At 37.5% G+C, this 17,878-nt stretch overlaps 1 protein-coding gene across 1 annotated transcript in view; it reads left to right on the forward strand.

Moving 5' to 3' along the window:
• The window catches only part of LOC127634002 (mitogen-activated protein kinase kinase kinase 3-like), a 58,561-nt gene that overhangs the window by 30,516 nt on the left and 10,167 nt on the right, over positions 1–17,878 (forward strand). The window contains exons 4-10 of the mRNA XM_052113390.1: positions 671–708; positions 4,886–4,985; positions 8,458–8,574; positions 8,919–9,033; positions 13,729–13,862; positions 14,771–14,844; positions 16,680–16,741. Of these exons, the coding sequence (XP_051969350.1) occupies positions 671–708; positions 4,886–4,985; positions 8,458–8,574; positions 8,919–9,033; positions 13,729–13,862; positions 14,771–14,844; positions 16,680–16,741 (640 nt within the window). The remainder of the gene's footprint in view (positions 1–670; positions 709–4,885; positions 4,986–8,457; positions 8,575–8,918; positions 9,034–13,728; positions 13,863–14,770; positions 14,845–16,679; positions 16,742–17,878) is intronic.

Consider the following 17,878-nt stretch of genomic DNA (forward strand, 5'->3'; position numbering starts at 1 on the left):
TTATGAGCTGCCAAACTAGACAACATTTTTAGGGATCTGTAAAGGGATTAATGGAAAGGAGGAGGCTAGAACCGGCTTGACAATATAAATAATAGTTTAATGAAGAACTAAATAAAAGACAAACACACACACACACACACACACACACACACACACACACACACACACACACACACACACACACACACACACACAGGTGTTGGACAGCTCTCTCTCTCTGTCACACTGCAGTCTCCAGTCAGCCTTTATCCCTCTCTGAGGCTTGATTAGCCTGATTAGGGGCCGGGTGTGTGGAATCACGACCCGGCCCCTCCCTCCGCCCTGTCACAGGACCATAGGCATGTTTATATGCATAACAAATGCTCAAATGCTCAAAAATGCCATATACAGTAGGTGGGCGGCTCACTAGTTTTTGAAAAGCCATAGTGTTAATACAAATATATTATACACAATGTTCTTGAATGCTCTATTCTTGCTTAATATGTATCTGATAATAGTTGTAGTTGCTGCAGAATAGCAAGTTCATACAAATTGCATTCTGAATGCCCTAATCCAAATAGACTCTTGGGGATTAATAAAGTTTTCTTGTATTGCCGAATTTGGCATTTGTTAATTTGATTCACTTTCTACTGGACTCATTTCATTTTGTTGTTTTCTTTTCCTCTCTCAGGATTTACGGGTGAAGTTGGAGCATGAGCGAGAGAAACGGTGAGTCGGAACATTCTCAGTATTTCTGCAGCGCTTTGTCCTGTCCCTGATCTCATTCCTCTTGTCTTATCCCATCTCTCATTACACCATTTCTGAGATCTCAAGACAAGGCAAAGAATGGAAAATATGCCAAGTTGGAAACCAGAATGTTCCTAAAGACATTCAAGTGTTATAAGTAGTCACACACTCGCTGGTATATCTTGGCAGACAGAGAGAGAGAGAGAAAGAGAAAGGAGACATAAAGCCATGTGTTTGAGCTCAATGGCACACCCAATAATAATTTCCAATGTCCTGTAGGTCATCCATGCACCCACACAAAGAACATGTCATTTTTCCCATATTAAGACTACCAAGTTCCAAGACATGAGGATTTGCAAAATATATCCATATGTGCTTTCAGCAACTCTAAATGTCTTCTTGCTGGTAAGAAACTCATAAAAGGTCTGTATTTTCCCTAATATCAAGCCAATATTTCATGATAGGAAGAATTTAAGACATTGTTGAAGCTGTGAAAGGAAATTGTTTACAGGAAGAAAGTGTATAAGTGCTTTTTTGCAGTGTATGGCTTGTACTGTGCACAGTATGTGCATTTTCTATATGCAAATAATAAATGTATGACCTAAATTTGCCTAAATGTTCAGTATAAAAAAAGCACACTTAGTGAAATACTGTATAAAGATGTGGTAGAAACTGTAAGAGAATTATGGTACTATGCCATTCCAAACTTATTTAAGACTAGTATTCATAGTATACTGTGCAGTATGCAATAAGCATTATGCTAGTGTAATAAACATAGCCATTCTGTACTACAAAGCCCTGGTCCAACCTGGGAGAAGTCACACTTTGGTCCCCAGAGGCCCCTGTCCACTGCCTGTGTGAAAAGGCTCAGTGGGTTATGTCGCTCACTCTATTAGAGGTGACGGGCAGCTGGGTGTGCCACTTTAACAGCTCTAATTGTCTGGTTGTTTTTTAAACCAATGTCTATGCTGCCTTGAATTTAAGGAAGCTTAATATCACGCGACCTCTCTAGAGATGGCACTTCTTTAATGGCCAGGATACTATTCTCCACAAACTCAAAAATTTAAATTCTGTCAACATTTACTCACCTTAATGTTATTCCAAACCTGGAATCAAATCTGCAGATCCGCCTGCGGGTCCAAAAGAGGCGGTATGTCTCGAAAAAAGTTTACGTTTAAAATGTTTAAGTCTCCATATACATAAGTCAGGCATTTGTGGTACCATTTGAAAGCTTAGAATCTGAACTTTATGTAAATAACAATTACTTCTGCATTTATGTTACATAAAATAACAAAATAAAACATTTGCGTCACACATCAGCTGGAGGTAATGTGGTAGAAATATAAATATACATATAAAAAATATTTTAAATAGCATTTAAAATAGACAAATCATTACTCAAAATGTAATGTGACAGCACAGGTTATTTTGTTGCCCTAGTACTATATCTTAGATGTTATGTCTTAGATGTCCAGAACAAAATATGCATTCCTGCAGGAAAAACAGGCTAAACAAATCAATGCAAATATATGTGATCGACTATTGATGATAAAAAGTTATACATCATTGCAAAGGAGAGGATGTCAGCTTTTTAATGACACTAGATTGAGCTTCTAGTCCACTCAGAGGCCGAGATATTCCATGAAACAATCGGGGTTGTGCATGAACTGAAAATTAGACTGAATGTCTATGGAGTAGCACATCCGTGATGCCTAAAATGTATAAAATGCCACCTACATTTCAGATCTGCTTTTTGTGATGGAGGAAAAAAAAAACATTTCTAGTGCTTGCTGTCATCTAGTGGAATAAAATAGTCCACAGTATTTGTAAATTATGTGAAAAATTACAGGCGGCAGCCTAAAAATGCGTTGAGTTGAAGAGGTTAAATGACCCAAAAGGACCCCAGATTATCATAAAAATAGTCCATGGAGTCTAACTAATGAAAATCTTGATGTCTGTTGCATGGTCATGAGTGCTGCGAGTGCTACGAAGTTTGTTCACAGTAGCACGTGTTCATGCGAGAACTTATATTGTTAGCGCTAAAAGCAATGAAAGCTTTTGCATGAACACTCATGCCACTATGAACCAACTTCTGTCATAGCACTTAGAATAAGTAAGATTTTCGTTAAAAAAAAAAAAAGTTTGTTTCTCACCAAACATATTGTAGCTTTAATGACTACTTTTATGATACCTCTGGGTATTTTTTTATGCTTAAAAGTGAAGCACGCATTAAATACAGCAATTGTATTGAAAAGAAGGGCTGTGATTTTCACTAAAACACCTCATTTTGTGTTACACAAAAGTCATACTGGTTTAATAAACTTTATGAAACATACTGGAGTCAATTTTCACATTATTTACATTTTTGAGTGAACTTTTTCTTTAAAATACCACTTTGTTAATAGTAAAAAAAAAAAAAATTATGAGGGGCAAATAAGTTTAAACAAATCTATTATTGTATGCAAGAAGTTTTAGTAAACAGTGCTATCAATAAATCTTAATAAACCACCCAGGCCAGATGGTGGACTTAAATATTCTCACAATGAATATGCATTATAGTTACAGAGAACAACATTTGACAAAATTCAAGTCTAATTGCTCTATGAAGTAGATTATATTCAGTCTACAACACAATGAGGCATTAGGTATAATAAATCTATTTGAGTTGGTACAGTGATATAGTATTTGATAGTACTACCATGGTACTTTGATATATATAATAGTCCTTTCAACATATCAATGTACCATGGCATTTACAAACTCCAAGGTACTTCTAAGAATACTGTACCATGGTATATGTTAAAAACAAACATGATAATATAATCTTTTGTTACTTTTTTAAAAATGCTATTAAAGTAATTTTTATGTAACCATGTCTCGCACTACACATCACAAATCATCACACTACTACAGAGAGATCAGGCATTAGTTAGAGTAACAGACCGGCCATGTTGTACACATTTTAAACTCTTCCACTGGCAGTGACTGAATCTCTGAGACAGGAAGGAGAAGAGTGCGGTGTGCCATGCCAGGCGCGAAGAGATATGGCTAAACTGAGGCGCTTAGTTGTGCATGCTGAGGAAGGAAAATCCTCTCATTCTATACATCCGCCTTTCTCTCCAGTCTTCCACTATTCATTTCTTCCATCCCTAACTCTCTCATCGGCCAATGTAAACAGAGCCATTGCTCAGAAATCAAACTAAAGATAACTCTCTAACACTGATCTAGGATCAGCTTCTACAACAGAAATTTGGACTATTCATAATCATTTTAAAAGATTGATTTGTTGTTTTCTTTAGACAAGTAGACATATACAGGAGATAGATAGGTAGACAAATAGACTGTGTTTTTGGAGTAAAAAGTAGTAGATAAGAAGACAGTGCTGTGTATGTGTGCCAGTATTGGTCTGGGCCTCTTGGTGTGCTGAAGCAGAGCTGAAATTTAAAGAAGGGGGGAGAACATGCCTCCTACTATTTCCAGCACTGTTTCTCTTTTTTATCTTTCCTCTAAGGAAGCGTTCCATCTGCCTTTGTGTGCATTGTGATGTGGGCCACAGTGTTGAAACAGTGGACTGCTCTGGTTGATTGGGCCAAACATACACTCACATATATTTACACTGAAATTCGACATGCTTGCCATCCAAAACAAATAGGCATGCACATAAACCAATTTACTCTCTCTGTTCCTTTTTCTGTTCCCCCCTAAACTTATTGACACACACTATAAACATAGACACACTCATTATATATACAGAGTCTCCTATTATGGCATAGTATACATGCATGCACCATAAATAGTTGTAGAAATTCACACTCACACACATTAGGGACTGCAGGGGTGTCTCCTTTCTGTACACTGATTAATGGTCCAGCAAATTTAGATCACTTTCCACACATGTTCAGCTAACCTGTCCTTCATCACCTCTGTTCCTATAGCAGTGATGCCTATGACAGGGTCAGGATATGCCCTGTGATTGGAAGGGTGCAAGATTGCAGTGCCATGTGTACATACCGCTTATATATGGACCTCAAATTGTGCTTTAATAGTCTAATCAAGCAAAATGAAACTAGTTTATTGCCTTGTGTTGTTGTACTTTAAATCTGTAGATGTCCTATATTTTTGGGTTTAATGCATCGTTTTTGTTTTTCTCATCTTTTAGAATTATCCCGTTCCAGAGACCACTGAAGTTCAAAAATCTGCTTCAGAAGGTGACAGAAGCCTTTGGGCAGCAAATGGACCTGTACTACACAGATAAAGAGGTAGTCCAAGAGATAAGTCTTTTGATATAAAGTAGGGGTGTGCTGAAACACATCATATATTAAGATATAACAATAATCTTCTCACAATATTGCATACATTGTTTTTATATGCTTGTATCAATATTTTGTGCATATTTAGAAGTGCTATCAGTCGATAAGAATTTTTAATCACAATTAATTGCATATTTTTTAATAGTTAAAGGAATAGTTCATTCAAAAATGAAATTGGTCTAATTATTCACTTACCCTAGTGCCATCCCAGATGTGTATGACTGTATTTCTTCAGCAGAACACAAATTAACATTTTTAGAAGAAGATAGAGCTCTGTCATGTCCTTATAATGCAAGTACATGTGTGCTAGTCTTTTGAAGTGAATCGATAGGTTTATGTAAAAAACAAGTCGATAATTCATATGTTTTTAACTTTAAATCAGCGCTTCCATGTTAATTACTTTTCTGCTGCCTAAATATGACTTTAGGACTGTCAAAATGCTGGCAGCCCTTGTACTTCCATAATAAGCAGACGTGGGTAGTAACGCACTACATTTACGCCCTTACATTTACTTGTACTGAAAAATGTACTTTTAGATTAGGTTTAAAAGTGGGTACTTTTTACTCTGACTCAAGTAAATTTCTAATGAAAATGTCTTACTCCGTTACAATGGGCAGCATTCCTGTTGTTACATTACTGGATTTAGTTTTCATTAATGTGTAATTTATTGAGAGATTATTGAATGGGAATTTTACGAAGGCAGAAGTTCACACAGCTGCGCACACCATCACAATCTGTCACTCAAGCGTCCATCACATAAACAATGTGTTAAAACCAAATATTTAAATCGTCCATGGTATTATCATTTTCACTGTGTGTAGCCTCCTGAGTTAAAAATAATATCACCTCAGTGAATTATTTAGTAAATAAAGAATTCTTCATCTTAATGGCAAAATTCTGTATAAATATAAATAAAGAGTACATTTTAAAAAGTATCTGTATGTTTTGTCTCTATGTTATTATGTTATTTTAATCACGTAATGATTTGTCAAAAAGTAATTTTTATATAAAGCATTGCAGGAGTGAAGGAAGCAGTAACCTCTCAGCTTGTACATCTTCCCCGTGGTGGATTATGGGCAATTAACCATTGTCGAGTGTACATCAAACGTACACTTGAAATTAGAGTGCATTGTGCGTAAGAATGAGTGAACAAATGTAGGGAATGAGTGGCTCGATCAGAATTCAGACAATCCTACAAAATGTCGGACACCTGAAATAGTGCACTATATAGTCTATAGGGGGCGGTTTCAGTGTTTCGCGACAGGGATTGGTGCCCTATGCTGGATTCTTACTCTGCGTTTTGAGAGCGGTGGTTCTTCTGTACAGAAATAATGTTCTAAATACTTACAAAACTGAAAACTGTAACTACACTGAAATAAGAACTAAAAGCTATGAAATAGAGAAAGTAGTATTAATAAAGCATGATTTTGCTTTGGTTTATATTTCATCACTATATATAATGTCGTAATAATTACTAGAACATTTTCCAAACCTCTCTTCTTATTGACCTTTAAAGGGTAACTAAACCCTAAACCAACTTTTTTTAGTTAATGATCTGTAAGCATGGGGCTTTATTAGTACTGGTCATTGATTCAAGTAATTTTTTTGACATTTGTGTATAAAGTGTTTTAATTCTACAATATATGGTGTAAAAACGTCTTAGTGCTGCCCTCTTCAGGTTGAACGGTGGCTACTGCAGTTGAATTTTCCTATTGGCTGTTGCGGTACTTCGTGACGTAAGCGGTGACAGCTGACGTAAGCAGGTTCCAGCTCACCACGCCAGATTCATGTACATGTGGTCTTGCGACCGTGTGAGGAATAATAATAACATAGAGTCTGAGAGCAGCTGTCAATTAATCCGTCACTACGAGTCTCAGGTGCCACCCCCCCACCCCCACCGCTCAGCCCCGCACTCGGTTCGTTCCCTCTATCCCCGCCGGGGTCTGCCCACTTTTCCTGCATTTTCAAATATTTCTAGTGGGTGGAGTCAGACTCTGAGCAGGTGTTTAGTTACCCTTTAAGGATAGTTCAACCAAAAATGAAAATTCTCTCATCATTTACTCACCCTCATGCCACCCCAGATGTATATGACTTTCTTTCATCTGCTGAACACAAATGAAGATTTTTAGAAGCATTTCTCAGCTCCTTTGGTCCATAAAATGCAAGTGAATGGGTGCCAATATTTTAAAACTAAAAAAAAAAAAAAAAAAAACACAATCAAGCATAAAAATAAGACTACAGTTGTTAAATCAATATCTTCAGAAGTGATGTGATAGGTGTGGATGCAAAACAGATTACTTTCACATACTTGTGAAAGTCTAGCAAAAAATTACATGTTTCACCCACACCTATCACATAATTTCAGAAGATATGGATTTAACTACTGGAGTCTTGTGGATTACTTTTATGCTGCCTTTATGTGCTTTTTCAAGCATCAACATTTTGGCACCCATTCACTTACATTGTGCTGATCTACAGAGCTGAAATATTCTTCTAAAAATCTTAATTTGTGTTCTGCATAAGAAAGGAAGTCATACGTATCTGGGATGGCATGAGGGTGAGTAAATTGATGATTTTCATTTTTGGGTTAACTATCCCTTTAAAGTGATAGCTCAGCCATAATTTAATATTATGTCATAATTTCCCAACCCTCATGTTGTTCCAAACCTGTGTGAAGGTGTTCACACAGTGGAACACAAAAGATGTTAGAATGTTAGGGACAGACAGTCTCGGTCACCATTCACTTTAAAAATATGAAGAATAAAAAAACACATTCACTGAAAGTAAATAGTGACATTCTGTCTAATATCACACATTTCTGAACTAGACTTACATTTTTGTCTGTTTCTCACCCAAAGAAATCATATTACTTCAGAAGACATGGATTAAATCACTTAAGTCTTGTAAGGGCAGCATAAAATTAATAAAAGTTTTGAGCTTGAAAATTTTGGACCCCAATGACTTGCATTGTATGGACAAAAATGAAAAAACAAAGTAAAACAGAGACGGTGAGTGTGAGTAAATGATAAGAGAATAATCATTTTTGGGTGAACTATCCCTAAGATTTTCATGGCTCCAGACCCAGGTCATCAAAATAAGTGAAAAACTGAATTTCTCAGTGCTGTCAGAGCCAGAAGTTGTTGTACTGGACCAAAGTTATGCAAACGGTGCAAGAGAGTTTAAAACCGAACGTGCAGGTTCACAATGTCTTTTGTGTTTTTGTCGAGTTTCAATGTGATCCAATTATGATATTGTGATGCATTGCTATGTATTAAATCATGACATGTACTGCTGTGGATAGTGGATAAACCAAGCCAATTGTTTAAAGGTAGCATTAAGGCTCTCTAAATGTAGTTTATTCTTATTGTTTTTAAACTGTACTCTACGACATGTTTTGTTGACAATGTGTGTCTGGTCTTAGATGTTGGTGGCTCTGAAGTGTCAGGAGGATTTGGACAGAGCTGTTCAGGCTTTGAGCTCCAGTTCTGGAATGAACAACCTGCTGAGAGTGATTTTGAAAACACCTCTCAATAACCAAGTGAGTTCAAGCCAAAACAAAGCAAAGCGACCCAAACCAAATTTAAACCAAAGCCAAATCTAAAACAATACCAAAACCCACACAGAAACCTTAACCTGTACATGCACTAGTTTTCAACCTACAACTTACCCACAAGTCTGTTCGCTATTTCACCTAAGTAAAATAATTAAAAAAACTTTTAATGGCTCTATCAGAAAGCAGCTGCCAACTCATTGATAACTTTAAGATTTTTGCTAATAAATATATATATATATATATATATATATATATATATATATATATGCCTTTAATCAAATATTTATTTAGTTTAGCAGAACTCCTTCTAAATGGTCCCCTCCCCTCAGTTCCTGCAGGTCAGCGGCCAAGACAAACACAGTGAGATGCGGTCATCCAGGTCTCTGGGAGATCTCAAAGCCTCAGTTCTCAAAGGCTCAGAACGAGTGCGCAAACACTCTACAGGTGCGTCACGTCTGCTCATACACACATACCTCTGACACACACCCTTCCAACACACCACCATCTTAATGACATTACACAAATGGCATTATTTGCACTTTCTCCTGACACTACGTATCAAAGAGGGGCCATATTTTTAATTTTGAGATTAACTTGATTGTCAACTGAGACATCTCATAGCCACCAAACTGATAAACTATGCTGCAATGCTAACATTTGTTCTACAGGTTTACGATAATCAAAAGAAAGTTTAATCTACCGTGTTTTGAACATCTGTCTCTGCACACATTTGCTAAACAGGTTTTATCGTCATTTAATGTAGAAACTTTGACTCGTTAATGTATATTATTTAATACAAGTGAAGGTTTATCATTGACTGTAAATCTCCCTCAGTGCCGATATGTTTAGGTTACACACCTACATCTCAGCGAAATCAGAGCTGAAGAGTTATGCAACATGAAGTCCAACATAAAGTGGCATTCCATTTCAGTTTTCCCAGTATGTTTCCCAGTAAGGCGAAATCTTTCTTTCAAACATCTAGATGGAGCACAGCTGAATGTAATAGAATGCAGGGTCTTCAAAGCTATTTTCAACATAAAACTGTGTTTAAAAAACGTGATGATAATGGCATCACAGAAACCAAGTTTTGCAGATACACAGTTCAGAAACAGTGGTGCGCAATTACTAAGCTTGTTACGGTAACCTGAAGGAAGAATAGAGATGCACGTTCTTAGCATTGTTTCATTGAATTGACCAGTGAGTCTTTACATAATGACAAAATATTATGCATTATTTGCACTTATTGTAACAGATTACATTATAATATACTATGTGAATGAAAAGATGTTGGAACAACGAGACACAATGCAGCAGCCAGAGACATATGACATATATGAACATACTGTATTTGTTCACATGTCATTGTGCCCACCCCTCCCCCAACTGAGTACTCGACGAGTACTTGAGTAATTATGTAGAGTAATAGAGTAGACAAAATGCCCATTCAGAAAGGCTGGAAAAATCATTTAAGATGCTTTGAATGGCAGAGAAATGGATTAAAAGCATCAGTTTGATTATATAGTGTGATTATATAGTATTTACATGCATAGCGTTTAGCCATTTGTAATCAGTACAGTCGGTTTCAAACATGATCGCACATACTAGAATTTCATTGTGGATGCTTGTTTGAATTTCAGTCATGTAGCCTGAATATGCTAATTTGTGAATTGAGCAATTTAGTAATTTTCTCTGGGACTTTGTATTTTGTGTCTCTTCTTTGAATAAGAAATTTTTTTGTGATTACAATGAAAATACAATTTCATTCAGTATGTATCAATTTAGGAACGGAGTATAAGTCTGCATGTAAACGCTTTAACTAAACGTTAATATTTTTCTCATAGAATGCAGGGGGGCAGTGGTGGCTCAGGGTTACTGACCAGAAGGATGCCACTGTTGGGCCCTTGAGCAAGGCCCTTAACCCTATCTGCTCCAGGGGCGCCGTATCATGGCTGACCCTGCACTCTGACCCCAGCTTAGCTGGGATATGTGAAAACTAATAAATGTCACTGTATATTTGCAAAAAACTGTGTGTATAATGTGTGACCAAAATAAAGGATTCTATATTCTAGGATTCTAAATGCATGCAAAGTGACAAAGGCAGAAGTTCTCATTTTTGACTGAGATGTAACGTTTATGACACAGTAAGGACAAGCAATGGTGCCTTTGTTAAATCATGCATTCTTAAACTTGATTTAGGCTCTATTTGGTGTCTTGTTGCCTGTTTTTGTCTTTGAAATGACACAGGCTGAGTCATTGCATTTTCAGTCTCAGATCATAGCGCGTGTCAAAGACTAGTGGAACTAGTTTATAGCTGAATAACACCAGTGTTTGAAAAGGCATGTCCCAAAGCTTTTTGCTCTGCCAGCAGTAGAAGAGTGTGAATTCACATGCATTCTCACACAATTGTCCTTCTCCTTGTCTCTTTTTTAGCATACACTAACTAATTCATTTATGAAAAATCTAAAATAGTGATTTACAGTTCTGGAGAAGTCATGGAAATTGATCAACTGATTATCAATTGAACATCTTCAAATGTAATTGATAAGCAGTTACTTATCTATGTTGGTTTTAAAACTTTCAATTATTCTCACTTTGTGAGTGCAATCTCTATAATATTTACATTTACATTTACATTTATGCATTTGGCAGACGCTTTTATCCAAAGCGACTTACAGTGCAATTATTACAGGGACAATCCCCCTGGAGCAACCTGGAGTTAAGTGCCTTGCTCAAGGACCCAATGGTGGTGGCCGTGGGGTTTAAAAAAAATGATATTCAGTAGTCACAAATGACTGGGAAAGTTATAGCATTTGATTCGTCGGTCAAAAGGTGCTGGAACCCTGTTTGTTATAGACCTTATTCACAAGAGTGCCATCTTTGATTTTTGACAGGAATGACAACAAGGCTGTGAGGTATAGACTTACCCTCTCTTCAATGGTTTGTACTGCTTTTCAAATTGATTTTGATTGTTCCATTGATGAAACAGAAAAAACTAAAACAACTATACAAAACATTCAGTGGACAAAAAATGTCAGTTGTTAAAAATTTGTGAAATGTAACAGACCACTCAAATATGGTGCTATAAGGAGTTATATTTGTGCCACAATTCTGCTCGTGCAAAATTATAATTTTACATTGCAAAATTATATTTTGAGCGCTTAAAAATGTTCTGTGCATTCAAAATGGTATTTTGAGCACACAAAAATATATTTTGTACACACGTGAACTCAGTTATGTAAAGCAATGTATCTTCTTGCAAAGATAAATTTATTTTGAGCAAACGAAAAATAGCAAAATATCATCTTACACGCATATATTTTTGCACTCAAAATTGTATCTTGCACATGCAAAATACATTTTTGTGCACTCAAAATATCATCTTTCACATTTAAAATATAAACTTTTGCAAAATTGTGGCACATATTTACCTCCATAGTGTTACTGTGAATAAGGTCTATGGATCTGGTTTTTCGCACACTATCCAGCAGCCAGTACACGATCAATGATCAGTGAGAGAAGTGTAGTACATAAAGATGTGAATGAATGTGAACAGAAAAACGGATTAAGGGTCATCAACAAATAGAGCACAGATAGAGCAAACAGTTTCTCAGTGATTGAGAGCTCAGTGACGCACTCTTGTTCTCACCATTTCATTTTTATTTTCACATTTGGCACTATCGCGTGTTTTCACACCTGAGAACGAGAGAGAAGACAGCTTGTGGCAAGTTGCATACTTAATGATAGATATAGCAGATTTTTAATGGCTCAGTGTCAAGGATGTGTTTATACAGATATCTGTATGTCAGAGCAGTCAGCGTTTATCATTATAATGGGCTGGAAGTGAAACACTAATTTACTGTTCTGCATAGCATGCTTTTATTTTTAAGGGGCCATATGGAAAAAAAGATTTTCCAGTCTCTTTTAAAATAAATTATTTCATATACAATGTAGACATTTACAATGCAAACTTTCCTCCACAATCCACCCATACCATTTATAGAAACTAAGCTATTAAGAAAGCATTATATTTATTATGTCACAAACATTAGTAGACTAACATATGACTGTCCACATTAACACATGATTTTCTATTAAATATTCAGCACCTTGGCCTTGTCTTAAAGTTACAGTAGCAAAAACTGCCTGTTTCAATCAGAATGTCAGAGAGAGCATAACGGGATAATAATAGAGAGGATAACAGACACGGAAAGCTAAATTATATGTGTTTGGTGCAAGAAACCTTTTAAGCAGTTTCAGAAATTAACCAGGGCTCAGAGCAAAAATGCCTCAAGTATTGTAGTGAATTCCTCTGTTTTTACTCTGTTCTAGTGTAGTTTAGACACCGTAGTGACCATTTCGGTTAACAGATTCAATTAACATTTTTTACATTTGACAAAAATGGACAGCTATCTTGTTATACGTTTAACTTTATGAGACAATATGCCATCATAAAGGTAAAAATTCACCTGAAATTAAATTTCTTGGGGGCAATTATCGCCCCTTAATGCAATTTTCATTTCTGACACTGATTATAATTACTGGGGAATTTATTGGGAAAATACTGTAAATTAAATTTTACCAAAGTGTAGAATATGGCCCCTTTTAATAGAAATACTTCCTACATAAAATACAAACATTTCAGTTTTTCTCCACTTTTTCATTGTCATCATACCTCAACCTCATCCTACCTCATCTTTCTGTCTCATTTTTCTTCAGTTGGGGTCTTCGTTAACTCTCACATCTTCCTTACATTTCTTGTCACGTTCTTAATAACACACACATAATTGTTGTTGCCTTTCATTTTCTTTTAACTTCCCCGGTTTGTATATTCCTCCTCAATTATCTAATCACTGTCAAATTTCTCTCTTTGTTAATCTTTCTCCATCAGCCCTGTTCTTTCTCTCACACTTATCTCCTCTCATATTCTGTTCACAAGCACCTGTCACTCATACCACACTTCAATCTCACTCCTCTTTCACTTCAGCCTGCTCTGTTCTTCGATTCCTGACTGCATGTTTTTCCTGGGATCTTTCTCTGAACCCTGTTATCAGTTGCTCGTGGAAGCATTACTATTCCAGGCTGGTTTTTGGCATCATATTGACTGATGTTTCTTACTAACATCTCTCTGTCTGTCCACAGGCTCTCTGAACACTGGCCGCACCTCTCCTCCTCCAGGCAGCGTACCGGAAGAACAGCAGCAGATCGCTCGGCAGGGGTCCTACACCAGCATCCACAGCGAGGGAGAGTTCATCCCTGAAACCCTCGACTCGAATGTAAGATCCACTGAATGGAGATATATATTACCGGTACAGATGTGCTCTTTAGTAACATTCAGGGTCCGAAATTAACTTTTTACTCATGCATTGTGAAAAAATCCCACACACTGCCTTGGATTGCAAGGAATCCAGAATTTATTGATACAGGAACATTTTGGTCATGCAACCTTCAGGCATTATGAAGCAGTTTCAATGCACTTTCTTTTCTACTCTTCACATTATTATTGTATTTTTTTACAGCGTTTTCATTCCAATGACAATGGTCATATTGTGTCACTCACAGCATCATTAATCAGATTTGTGACTTTGATGAAACTGCACCTATCACAAAAACGTTCAAACACATTGTGATTCTGATCCTTAAATGTTTGTTTCAGTGTTTTAATGTGAGGAATACTTCATATATGAATTGCCACATGGAGTTCTGGAGGAAAAAAATTTAATCTTAGGCATCCTAGGTTCAATTCACTGAAGTAAAAAATTAGAAGACGCATTAATCACGACAGATGCTTTCTTTAGTAGAGGATTTGAACGTATGCCTTTGATTTGAATTGCGCACTTCTCTTACATAAAGTAAATAAAGTAAAGCCAGCAAACTGGTGAATAACTCTGCTTCTTTTCCAATTTTTACTTGCATTTGGTGCTTGGCAAGTGTTCAATTTGGACCCTGGTTACAGATAATGGCCCAAGCTTTTTGTAGTCTTTTCTGCTTTCTGTCACTATCCTGTTTAATTGTGTAGTTTATAACAGTCCTGGGGGAAGAACACTCAAACATACTATGGGCATTGACTCATGGAAAATCTTACGTCAGTCTTGGAGAGGTTTAGATGCACAAACTGTAATGCAAAAAACAAAAAATAAAAAAAATTACAATGAAGTGATGTCATTAATTTTTTTGCCTGTAGATTTTGGAGCCATTTGGGAGTGCTAATGGGTCACTTTCCAGCAGCTGTCAATCACTGGACCAGGCGCTGGACAGGTGGGCAGAACACCCTCTTTATGAACGTGTGTATGTTATTTAGGTTACAAGCTACTCATAATTTGAAGTAGTTAAACTAAAGTCAAGCTTTTGAAAAAGTTAGCTACTGAAAACAAAAAAGTTATGTTATTAAGTAGAATCACTACTTTTAGTTAGTTACACACAAATACTAGTTGCTTGTATATTATTAAGTGCTTAATGAGTGTATTGTAATAATTGTGGTTCGAGGAGATATCTGCTAAAAGTGCCGGAGTGGGAGTGGAATTAGGTTGCCGCAAAGGCCAACCAGGACCCCCCTCGCTTATCTAGACGCCCTGGATTCCAGTGCTATCACTCGTCGCCTCTGCTCTGTTCAGAGAGAGAGAACGAGTGAGAACTAAAGGGAGAAATGTATAGAAAGAGAGTGGATTGATTCAATATATTCTGTTTTATGTGCCTGTGCAGTGTTTTTATATATATATATAAAAAAAAGGTCAGTCAATAATGCAGTGTGAAGAGAATAAGAGGGGAAAAAGAACACAGGGTAAATAAAGAGAGGGAATGAGTGAGTATAAAAGACAGGAAAGTGAGAAACAGAGATGGAGAGAGAGGGAAACAGAAAGAAAAGGCATGCTACCTGCACGAGCCTTATCTGGCTCTTAGCCCTCTGAACAATGGCAGGAAACAAGTGCATGGAAATTTTTACCCTCTCCACGGGTGTGTGAGCTCATTATCCGGGGTCTCGTCGATCCCCCCGCTCAGTGCTGACGTCACCGCCAGAGTGGGATAACAGGGTCGGGACAATAACAATCACTTCTGTACAGTCAAATCTCTTTTCTTCTCTCTGTTGAACATTAACTTATGACATTGCCTTCTAGTGCACAATTCATAAATATAGTTAGATCTTTTAAGGTGAGCAGGAACAGGGTTGTACTCCTCTTAAATGAAAAGAAAAGCTAATATTAGCAGATTCCGATATAGTCAAAATATACTATACATCCCTATTTGAAATCATTTGGAAGACACACTGCACTGACACTTTTGTTTGTTGACTCTTTATTTTTCTGTATTGCAGCTACTTTTCTGTGCATCATCTAATAACTGATGGCAGATTGCATTTAGTCATTTGTTTGCCTGGAAAATATGATTAATGCCTAACATTATCCATCTGTTTCCATAACCAACTGAGACTTCACTATAAATTGTACAGTACAAAAATAATCAAACTTCTAATAAAAAAATTATGATCACGCCAAAATACTGTACAGGAGTATTTCCAAAAAGAATCTAGACTCTTAAAACACACATAAAGTGTATGAATAGCTTCTTTCCAGACCTACAGTCCTGGTACTTTACCCTTAATAACTTTCTAGATGGACACTTTCTGGTTATTAAACCAGAATGTGATGGACTACACATTTGATAGTTATTTGATAGTTTATAAGCTGATCACATTTGATTGATATCCAATGCAATTTTAAGTGTGGCTAAAATGTCCAAATGCCTTTTGGGGCCACTGTACAGTATAATGCATATTTGACTGACACTTAACATATTCATTGCTCTATTCAAAAGGAAACAAAAACCTACTGAATGGTCAGACGTTAGTATCTTGGGTCAGGTATCAGGTTATAGTCTCCATCCTGTCTCCATCTTGTCTCCATCCTCAACATAACGACAGGTGTTAGGTGGCCCTTGCTGTCCATTGGATATGTACACTGGCACATTGGGGACAGTGTGGTGCTGAAATGTAGGCCAAACAGACAGTGCAGCCCAACCTCAGCACTGCACACAAGAGAGTAACTTGCAAAAATAACCACAATATCCCCTTCCTCTCTCTCCTTTGCTTTCCGCAGCCCACCGTTCTCACCGAACAACCGGGACAACAATTACCTGAACCTCAACTATGAATACAAAGGTGAGGGTGACATGATCAAGTGAATATGGTTCTCTTTCAGAGCTGTGGGGATGTTTTAATGGTCTCTGATCCGTTAATAGAGCCGGTTCTCTATGACTGGAGCAAAGGGGCTTCTTTTGTGGTGTGGACTGTGGTCGCTCAAAATCAATCAAATCAGCTCTGTGTAGTTACTTGGGCATCACATTAAAGCAAGGCTATAAAATTGCAAGATTTAGAAGCTGTGATTGTAGCTCTGTACCAAGCTGGTCTCCCAACCTGGCAAAGCTGGTCTTTAGCTGGTCTAACTGGTCTCACAACCTGTCCAAGCTGATCTTCCACTGGTTTAGATGGTGTGCCAAGCTGGTCTCCCAACATGGAAAAGCCAGTCTTCAGCTGGTCTAGCTGGTCTCCCAACCTGGCTAAGCCAGTCTTCAGCTGGTCTAGCTGGTCTCCCAACCTGGCTAAGTCAGTCTTTAGCTGGTCTAACTGGTCTCACATTATGTCTAAGCTGAATTTCAGCTGGCTTAGCTGGTGAAACTAGCTGGTCTCCAAACCTGGCAAAGCTGGTCTTCAGCTGGTCTAGCTGGTCTTTTGACCTGTCAAAGCTGGTGTTCAGCGGGTCCATCTGGCCTTTTCACCTATCAAAGCTTCTTTTCAGCTGGTCTAGCTGGTCTTTCAACCTGTCAAAGCTGTTCTTCAGCTGGTCTAGTTGGTGTACCAAGATGGCTTCCCAACCTTGTCAAGTTGATCTTCAGCTGGTCTAACTGGTGTCACAACCTGTCCAAGCTGATCTTCCACTGGTTTAGCTGGTGTATTAAGATGGTCTCCCAACATGGCAAAGCCAGTCTTTAGCTGGTCTAGCTGGTCTCCCAACCTGGCCAAGCCAGTCTTCAGCTGGTCTAGCTGGTCTTTTGACCTGTCAAAGCTGGTTTTCAGCTAGTCTAGCTGGTCTTTTGACCTGTCAAAGCTGGTATTCAGTGGGTCCATCTGGTCTTTTTGACCTATCAAAGCTGGTTTTCAGCTGGTCTAGCTGGTCTTTCAACCTGTCAAAGCTGTTCTTCAATTGTTCTAGCTGGTCGCCCAAGTTGGACTTCAGCTGGTCTAACTGGTCTCCCGATCTGCCCAAGCCAGTCTTCAGTTGATCTAGCTGGTCTCCAA

The sequence above is a fragment of the Xyrauchen texanus genome, chromosome 41, assembly GCF_025860055.1.
Source record: "Xyrauchen texanus isolate HMW12.3.18 chromosome 41, RBS_HiC_50CHRs, whole genome shotgun sequence".
NCBI lineage: Eukaryota > Metazoa > Chordata > Actinopteri > Cypriniformes > Catostomidae > Xyrauchen > Xyrauchen texanus.